Source organism: Anoplolepis gracilipes, chromosome 13 (assembly GCF_047496725.1).
Source record: "Anoplolepis gracilipes chromosome 13, ASM4749672v1, whole genome shotgun sequence".
Taxonomy (NCBI): Eukaryota; Metazoa; Arthropoda; class Insecta; order Hymenoptera; family Formicidae; genus Anoplolepis; species Anoplolepis gracilipes.
The window spans coordinates 2,846,492-2,868,613 of NC_132982.1; the positions used below are offsets into that span (position 1 = coordinate 2,846,492).

Below are 22,122 nucleotides of genomic sequence, written 5' to 3' on the forward strand. Positions count from 1 at the left end.
CGATGTTAATCTTAAAGAATACTAAAAAAATATCTGTACAAATAATATATTAGTGAAGAAGTATGAAATAAAAGTAGTTTAATAAAGTATAAAAACTTTTATAAATTTTCGAATAAATCGATAATCAACACAATTTTACAAGATTATTACAAGGCATTATTGTAAAAAAGCTATTGTATTTAAACATTCAAAGTACTAATTTTTTACTTTTTGATGACAATAATTTATCAATTAAATGATATTTTTCTGTAAACATAAATCTTTATGAAGGTAAATGCATTTCATTATTATATAAGAATAAAAATGTTTATACAATCGTGATCCTTAGATACTTATATCTCTTTTATAATTAATTTGAATTAATAATATTTATCATTCTTTCCGTTTGAAGACTTTACAGTGTTTATTCTCGCACATGCAGACGTTTTCTCTCAAAGCATCATCATCATACCACAGTACAACTTTATCGATCAGTCAGTTTTACCGGTTTTCTTTTCCTAAATTTGACAAGATTTCAAAAAATTTTAATCAACAGAAATGACGTTAATTTGTCGAACCCTCGGAATTTCTTAATCGAATAAATTATTGGGCACGATCAAATACATTGTCGATTGTGTTACACTTTATAACGAGCGTTTACCTAGCTATCGCGATCGAAGGAATCTAAAGTGTCATTACTGGATGAATGGGCGAGATCGCTTAATTCGTCCAAATGCTTCTGCCGCTTCCTGACGTTCCAGTGTAGACATTCCGCTAGAGAATCGAACCAGTCGGTGATTTGGTCGGCTGCGCAAATACTAGGCACTGGGTATATGGAAGTAGTTACCCTCAAGCTGAAAAATTATGCACAATTATCCGATTGAATTAACGTGATTAAATTAATCGATTGCAAGCGAAAGCTTTTTATGATCACATTAAAATCTTACTTTATATTTAACAAACTCATTTTACCAGCAAAATAAATCTATTTTGTTTTTAATATTTTTATGACAGTAAAGCTTAATAAAAAATAATTTATATATTTATTTTGATAAAAAAAATGTATACATTTTTATGTGTGAGAAAGTATTTACTTGCAATGATCTCTGTTTGTGAAAAGCGAAAAAATTTTCAGTATTTGTATAAAAGAAAAAAAAAAGAAAAAAAAAAAAAAATAATGTTTATATAGCAAATATAAATAATGAAACATGAAATACCCAACACCCTGCGGAACAGCCAACGTCTCGCTCCAAGGAGGTGGTAATTCTATTGAAATGTCTTAAGAAATGACCAGAGGAAAGAGAATACATTAAAATCCCGGGAGGAAACGAATATAAGCATAGAATAGTTTAGAAAAATGAAAATGGAAATTGCATAAAGTACGATAAAAACTAAAACCAATCGAAATAAACTTATCGCTAGATATTGTCGCTTGATGGTATGGCGCCTTGTGATGTTTATCGAGCTTTCGAAAAAAGAGTTAACCACACGAATGTATCGCGTAATGCGACAAGGCACAGTTAGAGAGAAAGGCGAAAAAACGACGACGCTCTTTTTACAAAAGCAGGACAAACCTGTCACCGACACGCAGCTCTTGCTGGTTGCGACCGTCGAAGGAGACGTAGGCTGTGCTGCGGGCATTGCTGTTTGCCTTTATCTGAAAATAATTGTAGAAAATGCAGGCGATTAGACAGAGCTGTCGAGCGCCTCGGTTTTACCTGTCACCGTGGAACAGTTCCTGTCTACTTCTACCGTCGAAGGACACCCACGAGGTATTCCTGCTGTCGGGTGAAACCGAGATCTGCGGTGAAAAGTAAGACCGTCGTATATTAACAGCGGTACCGTCGCGGCTCGTTAGGCTCGAAATAACGTGTCAATTTTTTTTCAGCTAAAACTCGTCACGCTGCTTATTGAATCTTTTTTTTTATAGATTCCGTCATTATGTTTTTTTTAAATTACCGATGCATACAAGAGACTTTTTTTCGAAACATTGAAAACCTTGATGAATGAATACATTTAATAATTTAGAAATTTTTATTCATTTCTTTTGTGTATTATTATGAAAATAATTTTTTTCCTTTCATTACAGGTTTTTTGCCAGAAGAAACGAGTAATTTCTGGTATAAATTCTGATATTTGGAAAACTTTTGAGTTAAAACTTGGGGCAGCGCACAGTCTGGGAATGTGGGCGACATTCATCTGAACCAGGTTTCCTTTTATGGGAAATTGACATGGTCCATACGTCTCGGAGGACGCGAGATAAAAGAACTTTTATCAATTTATACGAAAATGCTGTGTATCAGATGCTAATATCTGTTATAAATCTTAAAAGAAACAAACAGAAGTTGCTTCAAACTTTATAAAAGTTAGCTGAAAGAGACGTTCTCTTTAGTTAGTCAGAAATTTTTAATCAGCAATAGCTGGCGTAAACCAAATTAACGTTTCGATTAGCGTCGAGAAGATTTAAAAAAGCTACCTTGAGCTCGACTCCAGCAGGTACGACGATCGGCCTGAAGGACAAAGAGTGAGGGCAGATCGGTGTGATCATAATAGCAGGAACTGAAGGATGAATCATGCTGGCTCCAGCAGCGACCGCGTAAGCAGTTGATCCGGTTGGGGTGCTCACGATCAGGCCATCACCCTGGACGCTTGTCACGTGCTTGCCGTCGATGAATAGATCGATGTTCGATAGGTAAGGTGAGGGTCCTCTATCCACCACAACTTCATTCAATACCAAGAGATTAGTGGGTGGTTCAGTCGGTTGACCCTCTTCGTTTTTGCGAACGATGATGCATCTTAGACGACTCCTCAAGGTTAAAGCCGCATGACCTGGTGCCGGGAGGCGAAAAATTATAAACTTGACTACGAATGAACAATCCAATAAATCGACAGCTAACCTTCGAGAACGTTGGTCACTTGCTCCTGAAAATTGTCAAACTCGAAAGGGGTGAGGAATCCCAAGGAACCAAGGTGAAATGCCATAACAGGTGGCACTGATTGCTGGAACAGCAGACTGGCATAAAGAAGTGTGCCGTCCCCTCCCAAGCAGACTATAAAGTCAATTTTATCCTGAAAAAATAATGGGTCTGATCAATTTGAAGGAACCCAAAAAATGGAGATTAATAAATTAATTGTAAAGTTTATTATAATATTTGTTTGTTGTATACCACAATTGCTTATTTTTTATCGTACGATAAATAATAACTGCGTCAAATTTGATTCATATAAATGTGTAAGCTTTATATTTTTCGATGAGAAACACATATCGAGAAAAATTCTAACTTGTATAACTTTACAATATTACATACTTGCAATTCATCCGTGCCGTCTCTAAAGGTTTGTAATTTATCACGCACTCCTTGAAATCTGGGGTCCCTGGCCAAAGCTGGATCTTCGAGAACAGATGCCTCTACATAAACCACCATCCGCTTTTCCTGTATTCCAGAAATTTCAACATTATTATGACAAGCATAACTAACGCTAAGTAATATAAATGACAGTCTCGAGGTCAAAGAGAACTTTCGGCATTGTATTTTTAATACTAGAGAAGATATAAGAATAATAGTTCACGGGTTAAGGACGATTTCTCTTTTATACTAATAGTCATATATCTGTCAAGTTAACGATGCGTATAGTTAATGCGTTACAGAGTGCAACTGTCATACATAAAAATGACGATGTATTTTTAACATGTGAATTAAATCTAAAAATAGTGGACTCTAATACTGAAATTAATAATATACTTGAAAAAGATACGGATTGGTAACAAGGACAGTTTTTTTCTTTTCTTCCATTTCATGTAAATAAAGCGAATTAAATTTTTTGCACATGTTTTGTTACGGAAAGTGGATATTTACGTCAATCAACTGCGGACAAGCTAATCAACGTCCCTCGCGAGATAAAGTTATTATCGTAATCTTTTGAAATGTCAATTATAAACAGTTTATTAACGGTTTATTTACCTCTATCAGCCATGTGACCATTTGAACAAACGGTGGCAGGACTGACGAATCGCGGACTTTCTTGATGACCAGAACGGTGAGCGGTGGTTTGTACCATGTCAACCTCTGTGAGGCTGGATCCTGAATGGTCCTGTGCAACAAAATCGTTATTAGATTGTCTAATATCTTAATCATAGGTCACATTAAAATCTTGCTACACATGTGTCTTTTTATATTAAATTTTATGTTCAACAGAGTATCGTGTAAAAAATGCTTATCGTCATACACACACACACACAGGTGCAAGAGTATGGTACCTTATACGTCAGGGGGAATAAAATTTGGATTCGTGCTGGCGATTTGATCGCCCGATTCTATGGGCCTCGTCTAATTATTCGTTAGCCACCGCGTTACATCCTCTACAGCTGACCAGAAACAATCGAAGTGTAGGAACAAAGGTAATGACTTATGAAATGTAAAAAAGCAATTGATGCACGATTGTCGCTTACGATTAATATGATGATTACATTACTGTATTACGGCACAGAGTCTTTTATGCGCCGACTGCAAGGCTGCAAATTCAATGTTTCGTATGGAAAAATCATCAAACAGGGCTCTCTAGTAGATAAATATAAGTTGTAAACTTTTCTAGTAAATATCAGTCGTAAAGAAAAAGAAAACTAAATACTAATAGCTGATATTTTTTTTCAATATTTTTTTATTCATCTGCAAATACTGTGATTGAAAGGCATACATTCAAAAGTGATACTTAAAATATATTTAAAGAAAAATCAACAGAGTCGCGGATGTTGCAATTTTTTTGCAGCTTACAATCGGTTAAAGATATACTGTCAGTACTGTCAATAAAATGACAAATTCGCGGCAGTCTACTTGATGATCAATCAAGGTATGACGCGAAAATCAACACGCGTTAATTACACACGAATCTTTTTTACTGCTAGACACAATTGAAACAAACACGCATGCGTTTCCACTGATCCGAGTCGCGGCAAACTTATTATTCTCCATCGAATACTTGTTAATAAAATTATAATTAAAAATCGGAGCTATCTATGTTAATAAGCCGCTAAAATTGGTCGAATAATCTTAGAATATTTATGTGTTATAATATAATCGATAATTTTGTCTCGTATACCGATAAACTTCCACGAGGATCATCAAAACAAATGCAAGTAGCGTGTTTTGATGATACTAATAATATTTTAGATAACTTTTAAACACCCTTTGAGAAAAAAGAAAAACTGATTAATGAATTTACGAAAAAAATATCTCAGACTTTACATTCACAATAATTCAACAATATCTAAACACTTATCACAATCTGTGTAAGACTTTTTGCTCCCTTTCCATCGAAACTTTAGTCACGCCGGTAAATTTAAATAACAAGTAAACAACTCTCTGCAACCGATGAAAAACGTACCGGAGAATTAATTAGCGAGCAAATTAAAAAGTATCGCGTACTTTCGATCGACGAAAAAAAAAAAAAAAAAAGACTCACATCTTGATTCCAACCATGATAGCACCGGCTGAGCGACGCAAGCTTACTGATCATGCAACTACAGTAAGACGGACATTTAAGCACAAACGCTGCGCACGCGCGCGTGTATATCACGTGCACGCGCGGGAAATCGCATCATCAATGTTTTGTCGTTGTACATACACGAGGGTTCAACAATTTCTTCCGCATTTTTCGGAGACAGGAGAATCTTGGGCGATTTTTGTTTAACGATAGAAAAGTGAAAATTCTTTTTTTTTTTACATTAATTTTTCATGAGAAATTTTGCATTTTTCCTCCTCTAGGAAAATTTGACGCGATTGCTGCCTGGAATTCAGAATTATTAAAAGGAGAATTTTCGGCGAGTTGTATTTTTCTTTACATTGCATCTATTGGTCAAATAAAACTATTTTTTTATCTTTAAAATTATATGTATAAGTCGTGACTTTGTCATGGAATATTGTATTTATAATCTTTTGCATTTACAATTACTAAGCGTTTTCAGTCGAAATGCATGAATATCTAAACGCGATACGTCGAATCGGAAATATCTAATAATTCCGGAAGTGTACAGGTCAACCTTGACAGAATGCAAACATTCGAAAATACTTCAAATACAGAAAGACATTTCTCATTTCTTATAACAATATATATTTCATAAAAAAATTGCTTTTTGTGCCATTTACTAGTATACAACGTTTGATCCCAAAATATTTTTCAGTGTGCAAGTTACAAGTTAATTTAATTGATGTGAAGAGCGTCGATTTTTCATACATAAAGTGAAAAATTTTATACGTAAAGTTAACACTATGTAATAAATTAAAACCATCCAAAATTAAACTTTCAACTAATTATATGAAATCAACCTAATTGTGCAGAGTTAATGCCACAAAATTAGATAATGTAATAATAAAAAGTTTACATAATAATTAACCTAATAATTAAGTGATGAAAGAACCGTAACTAAAAATTTTGTAGAGATTGCAAAAATGTTATCTCACGTGTGTATAATACACTTAAAATGCTGCCTTGGAGTGCGATGTCGCGCTTAGTCATCATTCCTTGCAAAAAAAAACGCAAATGAATTTACTGTCGATCGTTTCTGATATATTCAACATTTACTATATGAACATCACGATTAGCATTTCAATTTGATTGTTTGGTAATGAAGATGATTTTATACTTTTCACACTAGAGTATAAGCAAATGTCGTTCGACAAGTAATAACGCAGCCGCAACTTTTTTTTAACCATTTTTATTAAAAAAAAAAATGATTAAATTTTAATCTATGATTGATTAGTATCACGTGATCTTAAATTAACGGTGCGATGCGATCGGAAATATTTCTTCTGTAACTTGATTAGTCAATGGAGAATAAGAGTATGCAATATTGCAATATAATAAAATGGATAGATAATAATAAAATATTTTAAATGTCGGAAATAAAATGGTAAAGAAATTTTCGATAAAATATAATAAATAAATAATTAAAATAATAAATATTAATAAATTAATTAATTGCACTTTTAAATGTTTCATGTAAATGTGAGTTACTTACATAACCATCGCGGAATTCTTCATGATACGTCCACATGGCCCGAATGTTTGAACGGGATTGGGTGCGTTTAGGCTTCTTGTTCTTCTGTAAAAACAAAAATAAACAAGTGTATTAGACACGAGAGAGATGTCATTGGATTAGCTGTTTAATCTCGTTTCATTGAACAAGATAGAGACCTAACCAAAAGAGTTCAACTCGAGACCCTGACCTCCATATAATGATGTTTTTTTTATTCATTTCTTTCTCATTTATTCTATAGAAAAAGTGTCCAAACAATTGGAAAATAAATCCTTCTTTTATTAATATATTTTTAAAAAAGCTGTAAAACACTTAGAGCTATTACATCGCGTGTTCCTTTTAATTATATTTTAGAACAATGTATTATCAAGTACATGCATATTAGTGATCATAAAAAAATTAATATTTACACAATCAACTGCACACGTGTTGCGTATTGTTCACGTTGAGTCAAAGTAATTATTATCCTGTAGTAATTATTGTTACTTATCGATATATGAACAAGTTTCAATTCTGCGTTTTAAGCACACTAGATAATTTTTTTCTTTATCATATTGCCTGCGTCATATTAATTTTATGACTTCAACAGAAATTATGTATAACTATGAGGTGGACGCACCTGATGAGGAAAATACATTTTAGAATACAAGCTGTTACAATTTTCGTTCCATAATTTTTGCATTGTAATTGAGTGTAATCGATGACGCAAAAGTTATGTGACTACACGCGACTATATATATATATATATACACTAAAATTTCTCCTAAATATTATGAAATATTAGTAAATATCTTAGTAAAAATACCTTAGATGTATTTTTCTAATAATAAAATAACTCTCGTCAGATTTTAAACTTCCTTATCGAGCGGCAGTGAATTATGAATTGCTAATAACACTTTGAAATTGCTTTCTTATCATTTGTTAGAAAAAAATGGTCAAGAATAGTCTACCTGAGGATACGATTTCGAAAATTATTCTCCATCGCCGAATCATTCCATCCATCGTTTTCCTCGATGTCGTCGTAAACAAAGTGGTGTGCATTGACGTCATAGTCATGCGAGAACGAAAGCTGATCCGTCATCTTGTCATTAAATAATGCATAACTTTTTTTACAAAGGTAAAAAGAAACGACGTGTGCACGCGAAATACTTTAAGAAATATTTATCAAACAGTCAGACACTTATTGATTCGACTGAATTGTTTTATCACCACCGATGAAGACTGTAACCAATTCGATAAGATATCAAGACTCATCGTGAGTTAACGAATTTTGATATCTTAAAACGTCATTAAAATGCAAGATGCACGCGTGAATAACATGCTTAGATTGTGTTGTTAGCGAGTGTTGCCAAAATCGTTTATTTTGAGATCGCGGATGCTAAAATTAATTCAATTCCGCGCTTTTAAATACGAATAAACTCGTCATCAGAATTTAAAGAGCGCGTCTCATGTACAAAGGAAATACGAGTCGCTATACGTTTTCGATACGATTCGTTCCGTTATGGTTAATTAAGGGATCAGGAAGATAACCGCTCGATACATTTCTCTTATTTGAAACTTTCTTTCGTTTACTCGCGACCTGTTGAAAATTGCTAAGCAGATGGCTCTCTTCAAACATTCTGTAATTTCACGGTTACAAAGTACGCGACTTTCACGATCGGATTTCTAAACCTCCTTCTCTCATTCATTTCCGAGTGAATGCCTAAAATTCTAAGGATCTCGATCTCGTTCCGAGGTGATGACACATTACATTAAAGTGGGGTCCTTCGTGAAAAGGAGTCTTGGAAAGTACAGCTCGAGGACAAGCTTTCCCTCTTCCGAAGGTATCAATCGAGATGAGGTTTCAACCAGGTAGATTTTACAACTCTCGCTCTCTATCATTATATATACTCTATCTCAAGCGAAAGAGAAAATTTTCGCGACCATCATATAACGGAGTTATATATCTTAATTGAAATGAAATGTGACAACATCACGCATGATTGAAGTGCATAGCGCGGATACTCGCGTCGAGAAGAGAGGCACATTTGCATGAAGAGAAAAAAAAGTTTTACCGCTATGTCACAATCGATATTCACAGCCTTGAACTTTGTTCGTCAATCATCTGGACCACGTTTGTCTTTTAGACTCATGACACGCAAACAAATTGCTCGCGCGAGCGAGTCATTTTCCTGCTCACTGTACCGATGACAAATAAGACCACTTGGCGCACTGATATTGAAATTGTTATACGCAATATCGAAGGCACGAAAGAAACTCGGCTGTGTGAGGATGAATCTCTTTCTGGTTTCTAAATAAATTGACGTCACCCGGACACACGTGAGAACGACGACCGAGTGGCGAGATGGCCGAGCGCGAAATGAGAGTCTCTCGCCGATCCACGATGAATCGTCTGATTCCCTATCTCTGGCGGTCGGTAATAATTCGCGCATCGTGCGATTTTCGTGTCGATGCTGCAGGTGGTAACCTTCCGCTGCAGCGGACGATGCCGAGAGATCATTTCAAGTGCCCGAGACGCGAGATGCATGTGTTACGTCGATATATTTTTGTCTCGTACCTCCTCGACGATAGTAACGTAGCTGATGTCTTTTCGCCTCGAGGCGCACATGCTGTGACGTAAGAGCAAATCCCTTTCTTCGTGTGAAGAAAGCGATTTGCACGATTACGAGAGCGAGTGCGACGGCATCCTTGAAAGTCCACTCGACTATGATATAAGTGCGAGATTTTGTTAATGTAATTATTATTGTTAATGATCTGTGTCAAGATACTTTTTTCCTTCAATTCCATCATACTTGACAAATTACCGAGGAGAAGAGACACTTGTTCTCGATCTAGTCCTCATTGATGCAAGTTCAATTTTTCACAAGTATAATATTTTATTCGGCACGTGCTTTTCATGTTTATTATATTGACATACGCTCATTACATTTTATTATACTCATGTATCCATAACCGGTTTAAGTAATATCAGTCACACGGTCCTCTTTTAAGCGATAAAGATATTTCTTATTAAAAAAAAAAAAAAAAAAAAAAAAAAAAAATCGTGGTGTAGTTAAATAAATACGTGCCTAAAATATTTATTAATTATAATTATAAAATTTAGATAAATGTCGTGATAATTGTTAACGTCAGGCTGGATAGAATCTTGGGACACAGAAGGTTCGGTCGAGTAAGACAAAGATCTTGACGAAGAGATGATCTGAAAAATGACGCGTTTCGCTCGAACCGCTTGTTTCTGTAATCGATTACATCGAACGTGAATTCCTGAAATTCCGACGAACAGCGCGAAGGAGGCGTCATGCGCGCGCAAGTCCATCGTGCTCAAAAGCCGGATCGAAAGGAATGTGTGCGGCGAAAGGTTCTCGAACGCATTCTCGCTCTCGAAGAGAAGAACAAAAAGTGCCCCTGCGGCGATTCAAGTGGCCAGGTATTCGGATGCGCGTGCAGTTAAATGTCACTTAATGAATAATCTTTAACGCATCCCTCCTTTCGGACGAAAGGAAAGAAAAGTTAGGTGAATTTTATAATCCCGATCGTGTTTACATCGAGGAAAGACGGTACGTTCTTTTCTTTTTGAGACGAGATACGAGTAGTTATACGGCAACAAAAGAAATTATCTTCCATCTCACGATACCTCAATTCAGCCTCGTCCATTCAGCAACCAGAAACGTCTCTTGACAAACAGGTGAAGGAGAGAAAGAGAGAAAGAGAGAAAGAGAGAGAGAGAGAGAGAGAGAGAGAGAGAGAGAGAGAGAGAGAGAGAGAGAGAGAGAGAGAGAGAGAAGTACGATGTTGGCGCGATAATTAGAGCGATGTGGAACAACACGCTTTAAGGCACGCTTCGGCACTGACATACCACGAGGAGGAAGGTGTCGAGTATCGGCGACGTGGGTCTCGCGTAGGTCGTGAACGCCGGCGTCGTGACGCCCAGACGTACGCACGCAGGCGCGGGCAATAATCAATTCCCAGCACGCAACCTATTTGTTTTGCTTCTAGACCCATTGAACTCCTTCACGCAACTTTCGTCTCGACTTGTCAATAAAGCGAGAAATATCACCGACAGAAACCCGCTAAAATATATTTCATTTCTAGAAATAATAATCCAAGAATCTTCACGACAATTTCAAACTCGTATTATTGCATTTAATATTTATATAATTTTTTAAATAAAAGTGTTTAAAATAACTGAAGTTGGTTCCAATTTGCGCGTTGAATAGTTCATAATTTTTTTATAAAACCATTTTTATATCATATTTGTATTATATAAATATTATAAATGATATAATATAATTTTATATCATTTCGTAATATTCTCTATATTTCTAATGACTTTTTTTATATTCCATCTAAAAATTTAAAAATAATTAATAATTTTTTTTTTTGCGCTAAATTAAATTATTATTATATTATATAAGTGAACCTTGATGTCTCAAAATCTAGTAGTAATCCAGTAAGATGATAATAATGTCAGTGGCATGGCAAAAGTGTTGAGCAAGCTACTGTAAGTTGTATCTCGTATTACACATACGAGTTGAAATCAAATTACGTGATTTCAATTTAATTGCGAAATTAAACAGCCAGTGATTTCGTGTTCTTTCGCTGTCCCTTTTTTAGTAACAATTTTGCAATAATCGAAATAACATCCTGATCAATTAAGGCGATTGTGTTTATAAACAGCATTATATGTTAGAAACATTGCTGTATCATTTGTTGATCAATTACGTATGCTTTTTGCAAAAGTTTAAATCAAGATTGCGTATTATATCTTGATATAAAAAACTAGACATATATATAATTAACAATATGAAAAGATCTTTCGGGAATCAAATTTCGAGTTTCTTGGATGAGGGCCAGATAAGAGGATATTTTCACTGTAACATTCTAAACTGATAACTTTAGCAACTGAAGAGCCAAAAGTAAATCAAATTCTACAGAGTAAAAATATCTACGGTATCTGTTTCTCAGATATATTGTAATTTACAATTTTTAATCCGGTTAAAAAAGCACACACGCGAACTTTAAATTATCAAACTAATTTAAAATTTTATCCGACCTCGTTGAATTAACTCTATAACGGCGCTTAAATTTTGTTTCGACGAGCTGTTGAAAATATTTGCGATAAATTTTTAAAGAGCGTGTGTGTCCAAACAGACGGCACGATTCAAAGCGGTGCTTATCTAAGAAGCTACTGTGTTTCTATCCCGGGAATCGAATCCGAGCCTCTTGAATGAGAGCCAGATCCCCTGGTCGATATCGGGGTTGAAATCGCTTATATTATTTCACATGATCGTATCAACGCTAACTAAGAAAATATTACAATTTATCTTGTGTAATTAGACTTAATTAATTAAAAAGTTATTCATTACATGTGTAGGAGCAATTAAGTAAATTGTACTGGAAAAGCAAATAAAAAAAATCTAGAAGGCTAAAATTCTCGTAGAAAAATATTAAAGTTTATTTTGCAATTAAAATTAATTCTTTAATTAATTACTTATCCTACATACTCAAAGAGCAATCCAATAAATTGCACTGTAATGTAAAATAAAAAGTCTCTAGTACCGATAAAAATACAATAAATTGCAATCTTTTAAGTAATCTGGAAAATAATGATTAGAGACCGATTTGTTCTTCGCTGTTTCTTTCTTTCTCGTAATTTCTGATGGACTTTTTCTACTCACGGCCAAGTACCGGATCGTTTCCGCCTACGTGTTTCCGGTTCCTTGTCACGGCACGCCAGGAAGAGCCCCTCTTCGCTACCGTTCTCGTGATTCCTGGCGATGATATCCTTGCATCCAGCCAGGCATCTCCAATCGAGCAGCTCGCTCACACTTCGTCTACGCGGCCTCTCCCTCACCATTTCCATTATCCAAAAAACATTTCCTTTAATTATTTCCAACTCTTGCAGCTTGCTTCTCCGAGTTGGTGGCCGAATCTATTTTTTCCCAGTGTCTTTAATTCCTTTGAAATTCCAACAACGAGTCGATGGATTTCGAGCGAGTTGATCGAGTCCAATATCGACGATCAGCTGCCATGCGACTCTGTATTGCGGTTTCCGCGCGCTACTTTCGAACTACGCGCTTTCTTTCTTTCGCAATGGTCACTGCTCTTGACATCCGAGGACTTGCTTTCGTGATGGTTGAACTCGCGGTTTGTGCAACGAGTAAGTGGTAAACCTATCCGTCTAAGCGTAGAGTAATTCTTGGTAACGTTCGCGGTGGTGTCGCATTTACTTCATTCCATGTACGAGATGCAAATGATATATACTCAAGGACATACTTGCGATTCTACGCATACCTTATGCACGTATACGGACTCTATAGTATGATGATTATTTTAGATTTAGTAGAAGTAATAATATAATCGATAACGGTGACCTTGGACTTTTGTCTCCTCTATAAAAAAAAAAAAAAAAAAAAAAATTACGTACCAAAACGACTTTCGAAAGAATGCTTCATGGGGCTTCGTTGTATACGTATATGTATACTTGTTTCGTATTAACATGTGTTTGCGACCTACTTGCACAAGCGGGGAATTTCACTTGCCAATGAACGAGGCGACCGATAATGGATACCACTGCCTGCAATCGTCATGTTTGACTTTTTTATCTTATCTCAAGTCTACCAACTTGGTAACTCAATGCCAAATTATTTATAATTTATAATATTGATTTATGGCCATTTTTCAAATTTGTATTAATCAATATAAATTGCTTAACAACACGTATGTATTAATATAAAAATAATCTTCGTTGCGATCTTCGTTTTGGAGAACAAAAACGTAAAAAGTATGCATATATATATATATATATATATATATATATATATATATTTATATATACAACATCATTGGCAAAATTTATATTTTTATTTTTCCAACAACAAGGCAATTTTGGCGGCACTAATTTTCAACATTTTCAACATTTTGAACATCACGATTTAGAGTTTCGTCATTTTTTTCCAACTTGAAACGTACCATATGTTTTGACAAATCTTCAGATTAATCTTCTCTCTCCTGACAGTCAATTTTTATATATTGACAAGAAAAAGAATCCAATGCATTATTTATTAACAGAACAATGAAACGGGATGTTCAAGTTGGCACAGACAACGCGCGCAACAACCGCGATCCACGACCGCCGAAGGTTTACTGAGAAACGATTTTACCAGCTGTAGCCAGTCGAGAGAGGCAGTTAGGGCTTTCTAACACGCGCCTTTTTCCCCACCATCTCGTGCCCCCGTTATCGTCACGCTCGTGATACTGAAAAATCTATGGAAGGGTCGAGAGTTCGAACGATTCGCGATGCGTGGCAAGTTCAACTTTACTGCATCGCAATCAAAATATAACATTTTATTCTCGAAATATATTAAAAATGCAAGGATAATTAAATATATCCAGAAAGAGAGAGGGATTTTGAATTTTTTTTATTATATTTTTGTATCTTATTGTTAACAATTACATGTTTTTTTTTAAATCATTTTTATTATCTCTACTAATTTTTTATAAATTATATTAATTATAATTATATTATTTAGTAATTTTTATTATCTATAAATTAAATTGCTTCATTATTCGGGAGGTTAAAATTAATAGGCTCTTGTAAGAAAATATATTCTTTCCCTTTCTGCTATTATCTTTAATAAATTATAATAGAGCTACTCATATCCTCGATAAAGTAAAGGCTACCGCTCGAAACATTGTCGCAGTTGCCGGAAGTCTCTTCCCACAATACTTACATTTCCGCTCAATGAAAATAATAATTATTTTAAGAGGTGAATGCATCACGAAGTCGAGTAAAAAAAAAATTTCCATTCTGAGTTTGTAAAAAATGCTTTTATTATTAAACTATTATTAACAAATTTTTTTTTTACTTCAAAAGAGAAAGATTATAAAATAATAATTTCTATAATAGATGAAATGGAGAACTCTTTCTTTTTCTATTTCTATTTTTCTACGGAGTAAATACTTTCACAGTCATCGAGTCTACCATATATTCAGTGTTGAGGTGCGCATGACAATATTGAATAATGTATGATGTTACAAATGCTTGTGACCAAAGCGTGTTTTTACGTCACACACATGTAAGAAACGTAAAGCAATCAACTGTTTTTACTTTCGCTCGTATTAATTCAAGTAAAAGTCTTTGTAGAATAAAAGTCTCGAAAATGGTCACTAATAGCTCTCCTTTAAGTACTTTCAATATTAAAATTTATGCTAAGCTGTTCTAATAAAGTATTAAAATTTATGATAAGCTATGTCAAGCGATCATATTAATAGTATTTATATTCAAATACGTATATCAATTTTCTCATTTTCTCTCACAAAAGCAAAAAAATACTAATTTTTTTCTAAGGTAAAGCTATCGTGTAATTCTTTATTCTAATGATTTTTTAATTATTTTTAAAATAATTTTAAGCATTAGTATATATTTATTATATGTAAAAAAAAAACAATATTTTTATTATATTAAAAAATCTTTATATTTTCTTAATAAATTCTCTTTGTCAGAGAGATACAAAAGTCATCAATTTGCACAAAAAAAAAAAAAAAAAAAAAAAAAAAAAAATTTAATGAAAAAATAAATCATTGCTAATTATTTTCAAAAATAAAATATTTTTTCTTTTAATAAGCAAAAAAGAACTGCCGATGAATGTCATAATTTTGAATTATGTCAAAATGAATGTTCTCTTTTACTATTAACACGTTACATACCACGTGCGATGGTGGTGTAATGGTGAGCATAGTTGCCTTCCAAGCAGTTGATCCGGGTTCGATTCCCGGCCATCGCACAATATTTATTTTTTGAACTTTTATTGATTTATTGTACAATCTTTTTACTACAGCTTGATATATTTTAATTAAGATATTCTCGATAAATATAATACACATATAACAAATGTTGACATTGACAGGCTCTCTTATTTCTCTCATTTTATTATAATGTCATTGTTTTAATCAAAATTTGTTTATTAATTGAGATACTGTCTAGAATTTATAAATTACATTGTTTTAATTTCACAAGCATGTTTGAACGACATTAATAAATTTAATTATTTAATAAATTTAATAAAATACAATCTAATTCGTTGAATATTATATTCCTATAATATCGTTGTCTCATATACTCTGAAGAAAACGCCAGAGTAACAAGAGCACTGCTGGTGTAGTGGCATCATGCAAGATTCCCATTCTTGCGACCCGGGTTCGATTCCCGGGCAGTGCAATTTCTTTTTGTTTCTGTCAGGTTTGATGGATGAAAAATTAGAGAGAAATCGATACCGAGGGATAAAAAATTTCCTTGTTAACGAAAGTCGCGGTCATATTTTTTCGCTGTTTTTCTCTGTCCCCGTCATTGTTATTCCCGGTTAATGATATGATGACATATCATCTAAGTGGTTATCACAGCTTTTTAGAGTGGAATTTTTTCGACGAAATTAACGAGACTTTTCCCTCATGTTTGGATATTAATTTTATCGCATTATAATTATATAGCGACTTATTCATTCTTATTAAAGTTACCCGCAACGGATCGATGATCCCATTTCGTATCTATTTGCCAAAGAGACTGTAACTAACGAGTATGTAAGGTTTCCATGATAATGTAGAAAAAAATAAAAGCATCGTCTATTACGTTAAAGTTCGTAATACAGTGAGTTGCAAAACTAGCTGATGCACGGAATCATTTTAACACTGAATAAATATTCGACGAAATTATCAACAGATACTTAACAGATAAAAGAAATATTTGGCTTGTATAAAATTCCATTTCACTAAATATTCATTAGATGAATCGTTTAATCGACGTATAAGCAGTTTTAGCTTTATACGTCGCACAAACATAATGTCTGGGTAAATAAGTAAGTGAAAAGAAACGTGCGATACGCAAGTGTGAGATACAGCCACGTGACCGTGCGTACGCAATAAAACGTACGATAAGTTGTGTCACGTTTATCATGAATACTGTACCTGACAGCGGAACGGATAAGGGAGTTTCTTGTGCGCGTAGCCACTTGGAATAGGATGATGCTTCCACCACGTAGCATCGCTATATACTTGGCACCACTATACTGACGAGGGCCAACAATTTCATTCTTCGACGAACACGGTGTATCAAGTTGAGGGAGAAGGAAAGAAGATAAAAATTTCTCACGATAAGGGGAACCTCCGCGATAACCCAGTCTCATCGACGAGAGCCGACAGATCGCGTGCCATTGTGCGTGTTAATTATCGCGTGATTGAACAGTGATATTGATATATTAATACATTCGATAAACGTACAACTGACGAATAAAAAAAAATAATGCTTGTTTGCCCCACGTGTCATACATTTTTTTTTTTTTTTTACTCGGTTATCTGTCGAACTATCTCGCGGATGAAGAAAATGTGTGGAGGAATCTGTTCTCTCCGACGAATGGAGACGCGGATGTGCGATCGATTGGGTGTGATTAATGTGCACTGCACTCGCAAAACAACATGACCATTATCGTCGAGATAAACACACACCTATATTGCAGTAATAATATACATTGACAAAACAAATGTGTGATATTCTTAATTTTATCTTACTGTGTACATCGATATATATATATATCGTGTACATCATCGTATAATGTTGATATGTTATCGTCTTGCAAATAATGTAAATATATAGATTTAAAATATAATCGCAATATAAGACACTTAATTAAATAACGGTTCTTTTTTTTAAATGATCAACTAAAGTGATTATACCTGCCAGACCTTTCAAGGCGCAGAATAAAATAATTATGCAACCGTGGTAAAATTTTGCGGAGAAACTAATTTGTTTGCTAATTAGCTAATAATTTTGAAAACAGGAAACTAATTTGTTTACTAATTAGCTAATAATTTCAAAAACATAGTTACAGAGAGTCGCAAGAATAAACTAAACGACGTTTTAAAATTTCTTACTTTTTAAAAAAAATTTTTTTCTGTTATTATTTGATTTATTTTTGTTGTGACATGGATGAATATAAAAATTTTTATATGTGATTGGAAACAATACGTAAAGTGTCAAGTGTAGCAGCACGAAACATGTTTACGGCACATCAAGATAAAACAAATACAATTTTAGCATTAATAAATTGTGCATTATTATTATGCAAATTATTCAGAAAGCGTAAGGTCTTAAAGAATGTCTACGTTCAATAGTTACACATAAAGACATCGAGGTACATGTAAAGACGAGAAAATGACAATAGCAACGCATCTAACGTATGAAAATTTATGAAATTCTCTCTCTTTCTCTCGTCCGAACGCAAAAGAATCTTTTACCATTCAATTATACTATATATAGTGTAAAATGAAAAACTAAGAGATTCGAGAAATTAATAATAATTTTAGATTCCAAAAAATCACTATCAATCATGATCAATTTGATAAATATTTTTTTACAAATGACAATAAATACTTCTGAATTATTTTTATAAGAATATTATTTTTCATAAAAATATTATATTTAAAATATTTAAAAAAATCTGCGTTGCTTGACAAACTGTTTAATGATTAATGAGAGGCTCTCTCTCTCTCTCTCTCTTTCTCTCTCTTTCTTTTCCGCTAGCAAAAAAACCTTTTACCATTTAAAATTATATTTATATATAAAAGCGTAAAATAAAAAAAAAAATTTGAGAAATTAATTTTAAATTTCAAAAAAGCATCATCAATCCTGATAACTTTGATAAATAATTTACAAATGACAGTAATGGATTCTGAATTATTTTTATAGGCATTCAGAATTGTAAAAAAAATCTGTATTGCGTAGTAAATTGTCAATTTCAATAATTAATTAAAGATTTTCTCTCTCTCCCTCTCTCTCTCTCTCCACTTTTTCATTTTGCAAAGAAAAAAAAAAAAAAAAAAAAAAAGAAAAACCTTTCGCTATTCAAATTTATACATATATGAGATAAGATGAAAAATAAGAGATTCGAGAAATTAATAATTTTATAGATTCCAAAAAAATCACTATCAACAATCTTGATAAGATTTGAGAAACAATTTACAAATGGCAGTAGTTAATTTTGAATTATGCTTTTATAAGCGTTCAGAATGTGAAAAAAAAAAAAAAAGAAACCTATGTTGCGTGACAAATTGTTGAAATGATTAGATAACACTACACAAGAAGCGACGACACAACTATCTACGAGGACACGACTATACCAACCAACGAAACGACTACGTTCAACAGGTAAAAGGAAACGTTCTCATGCAAGAGTTTACCAGTTGGCGCTAACTACAATTAACGCTGAGCAGAGCTGTAAAGAACTATATTACCTTCGCGTATTACATTCCATCGTCTCGGCTTGATCGACCGTTAACTCGGACCGCACGTTGCTTCAAGAGAAAAATTATATTGTTAAAATTCAAAATGAATTTCTAAAGCAATCGTAATAACGTTTGTCAAGAGAGATTATGCGTTAATAACAACATTATATGATTATAATTTATCGAATTCCCTCTTGGATTAGATGCCTGCCACTCGCTCGTGTCCAATGATCAGCTTATATATATAGCTTACAAAAGGAACGTATTGTTAGACGCGACTGTATCAAGATCCATTCGTGGCCTTGACACAGATCTCCGTATCTTTTTTTCGATGGTATCAAATATACAGCTCGTAAGACATGATTGTTTACGCAATCGTCCTGAACCGACCAATGATCGAAAATGTCGCTTGCTCGAAAGAATGCTGCATAATTTCAATATTGAGTAAAATGCTAAGAATAATAGACAGATAAATAATAAAATAATAATAAACAGACGTCTGAATGTTAAATTTGAATAATGATTACAAGACGGTCATGCTGATCATCGCACTCTCCTTGACATCTAATGCGCTTTATACATTTTACACATTTTAATGAATACGATTCTTAAATTAGAGCTGTGTATCTATAAAAAAAATTTCTGGGCAAATCAAAGAAATCAGAGAAATTTTCGATATAAATAACGGAAGTACGGGTTGTTATTTCGAAAGAAAAACGGTATAATATAGTGAGATATAAATATTAATTTTCATAATTAGTTATAAAAAGATTTAATAATGTATGTAATTTTATGATCGCATAAAATAATTTTATGTCTTATATATGTTAATAAAAACACAAAAGCATTTTATACGATCATATAAAATTACATAAGTTAATATACTGTAGTATAATATAATTTTATTATTTCATATGTAATTATATAAAATTATATAATTAAATCTTTTCATAATTAATTATATATATGTTTATTAACGGATTATTACGTATATATTTGACCGTTAATTTCTTTTCGAAATGGAAGACCACCAAAACTTCCGCAAAACTCGCTCCCCTCGAATCGAATTGTACGATTAGATAAAAATTTCGCGTCGTCATTGTTTCCTTACATTTTCGCAAATATCGTCCAATATAAATAACCTCTTGAATATTATTTATATAGAAAGAAACAATCAAATTTATTGAAAAAAAGTAACTTGGACGTTGGCGTTGAGGAAGGATCGAGGGTGACGATCTTACCGGAAGATTTGCTGCTTGTCGTGCATCCGAGAAACGATGGTTTTCTGGGGCGCGTTCTCGCCGAGTTCCGCGTCGACCATCGCCTTCGCCAGCTGAAGATCCCTCTCGTCCATTTCTCTTGCTCTCGTTCTCGCTCGCGATTATATCGTTACAAAAGCGTCTGCTCCACCACGTATTCGCAACGTCCGTCGTGCACGCAACCTCGACGATGCTCGCGACCCGCACCGAGAGATGTCTCGTCGCGTACTGGACGGAGAGCTCTCTGTCACCGACGGCTTTAACCCTGAGCACCTCTCCTCGTAGCCGCTTCAACATATGTCGGCATCAATTTTGTTGGCTGTTCCGCATTTGGCCTCGCCGCCCTCTCCTTTTATTTCGCTATTTTTTTTCAGCTCCGCTTCTACTCGCCGATTATATAGTTAGGCAAAAATATTGTCGTGCAAATGACATTTCCCCCCCCCCCCTCCCTCCCCCGCTCCTCCACGTCTCATTGCGCGAATAGAAACTGCTCTATTGTCAATGGGGTCCCGATCTAACGTCTAGCGTGTATTACTTAGAGCAGTGGGGCTTTTTGAATGATCCCCGCGCGATAAACGCCCAATGAACTCTCGCGTTGACGGCACGCGGCAGTGAGATGAATGGAAGCCATCGACGTGCAGGATGGATTGAGCATTACGATAAGCAAATATGCGCCCGCTGTAGAAAAAGAGATACTATATCTGAGGCCCATGTTTGTGTTTTGCAAAGATGGTAGCAAAAGAGAGAAACGCAGCCTTGAATGTAATATGTCTCTTTCTATAAAGGAAGCACGTTTGCCCATCGCAATGATCGGTCCATTCTATGTGTCAATAATGGGAACGCATTGACGTCACGCCGTTCAATAATGGATATGCACACGCGTTGCTTTTATATATATTTCATGAAAGATTGATGACATTGTCAGGTTTTGATATTTTAACATGTCAGTTTTTGCAAATATTTAACGCGCCTTTTGTCACTGAAATATTGACTTTTTTCAATATTTTTTTCTCCTTTAATATTGAATTAATATTAATATTAATTTATATATATATATTTTTTTGCAACTATATATTGCGCAAGTGTATATTTTTTTTATTTGTGAAAAGGGGAAATACATAAAAGAATAAATTTATTTGATAATTGCAGTATATATATCTTCAAAAGATAAGAAAGATCCCCAGACAGTCAGTATAGTCGAAACATGTCAAACAAGTGGTTGTAGATGGCAAGACGTTTCCTAAATTCTTATTGATGTTTTTTAAATAAAAAAGAATCTCATGTCATTACCTCGCGTCAGTTTGCTTTTATCAAATGCATGTAAAGTCTATTATATAATTTCAAATATCTTAAAATTATTTGAACTAGTTATTACATCGCGTGTTCTACCTTGTTTAATTATATTTTAGAACAATGTATCAAGTACACGCAATCATCTGCACACGTATATTATTCGCGTTGATAATGTTAAGTCAAGGTAATCATTACTCTGTAATAATTATTGTTAATTATCGATATATAAAGTTGCAATTTATACATTTTAAGTACACTAGATAATTTTTTTCTTTATCGTAT

The 22,122-nt window shown here is 33.9% G+C and overlaps 1 protein-coding gene and 2 non-coding genes across 20 annotated transcripts; 2 read left to right on the forward strand and 1 right to left on the reverse strand.

Annotated features, from left to right (window-relative positions):
- Nucleotides 1–252: 252 nt before the first annotated feature.
- On the reverse strand, nucleotides 253–20,756 carry LOC140672689 (NAD kinase). 18 transcript variants are annotated; one of them, XM_072905068.1, is made up of 10 exons: nucleotides 13,985–14,166; nucleotides 13,440–13,767; nucleotides 12,691–13,326; nucleotides 6,995–7,078; nucleotides 3,942–4,071; nucleotides 3,288–3,413; nucleotides 2,877–3,048; nucleotides 2,456–2,808; nucleotides 1,554–1,636; nucleotides 255–833 (listed from the first exon to the last, which is right to left on the reverse strand). In XM_072905068.1, the coding sequence occupies exons 3-10, from the start codon at nucleotides 12,873–12,875 to the stop codon at nucleotides 641–643; spliced, it is 1,326 nt and encodes a 441-aa protein (XP_072761169.1). In that variant the 5' UTR covers nucleotides 12,876–13,326; nucleotides 13,440–13,767; nucleotides 13,985–14,166; the 3' UTR covers nucleotides 255–640. The 18 variants fall into 18 exon arrangements, with proteins under 18 accessions (XP_072761181.1, XP_072761169.1, XP_072761163.1 ...); XM_072905065.1 differs by lacking the exon at nucleotides 1,554–1,636 and adding an exon at nucleotides 1,698–1,780 and having other exon boundaries at nucleotides 259–833; nucleotides 13,440–13,589; nucleotides 13,985–14,165; XM_072905064.1 differs by lacking the exon at nucleotides 1,554–1,636 and adding an exon at nucleotides 1,698–1,780 and having other exon boundaries at nucleotides 259–833; nucleotides 13,985–14,165.
- Nucleotides 15,727–15,798, forward strand: Trnag-ucc (transfer RNA glycine (anticodon UCC)). Its single transcript has one exon. It is a non-coding gene; the product is annotated as a tRNA-Gly (tRNA).
- Nucleotides 16,162–16,232, forward strand: Trnag-ccc (transfer RNA glycine (anticodon CCC)). The gene has a single exon. It is a non-coding gene; the product is annotated as a tRNA-Gly (tRNA).
- Nucleotides 20,757–22,122: the final 1,366 nt, after the last annotated feature.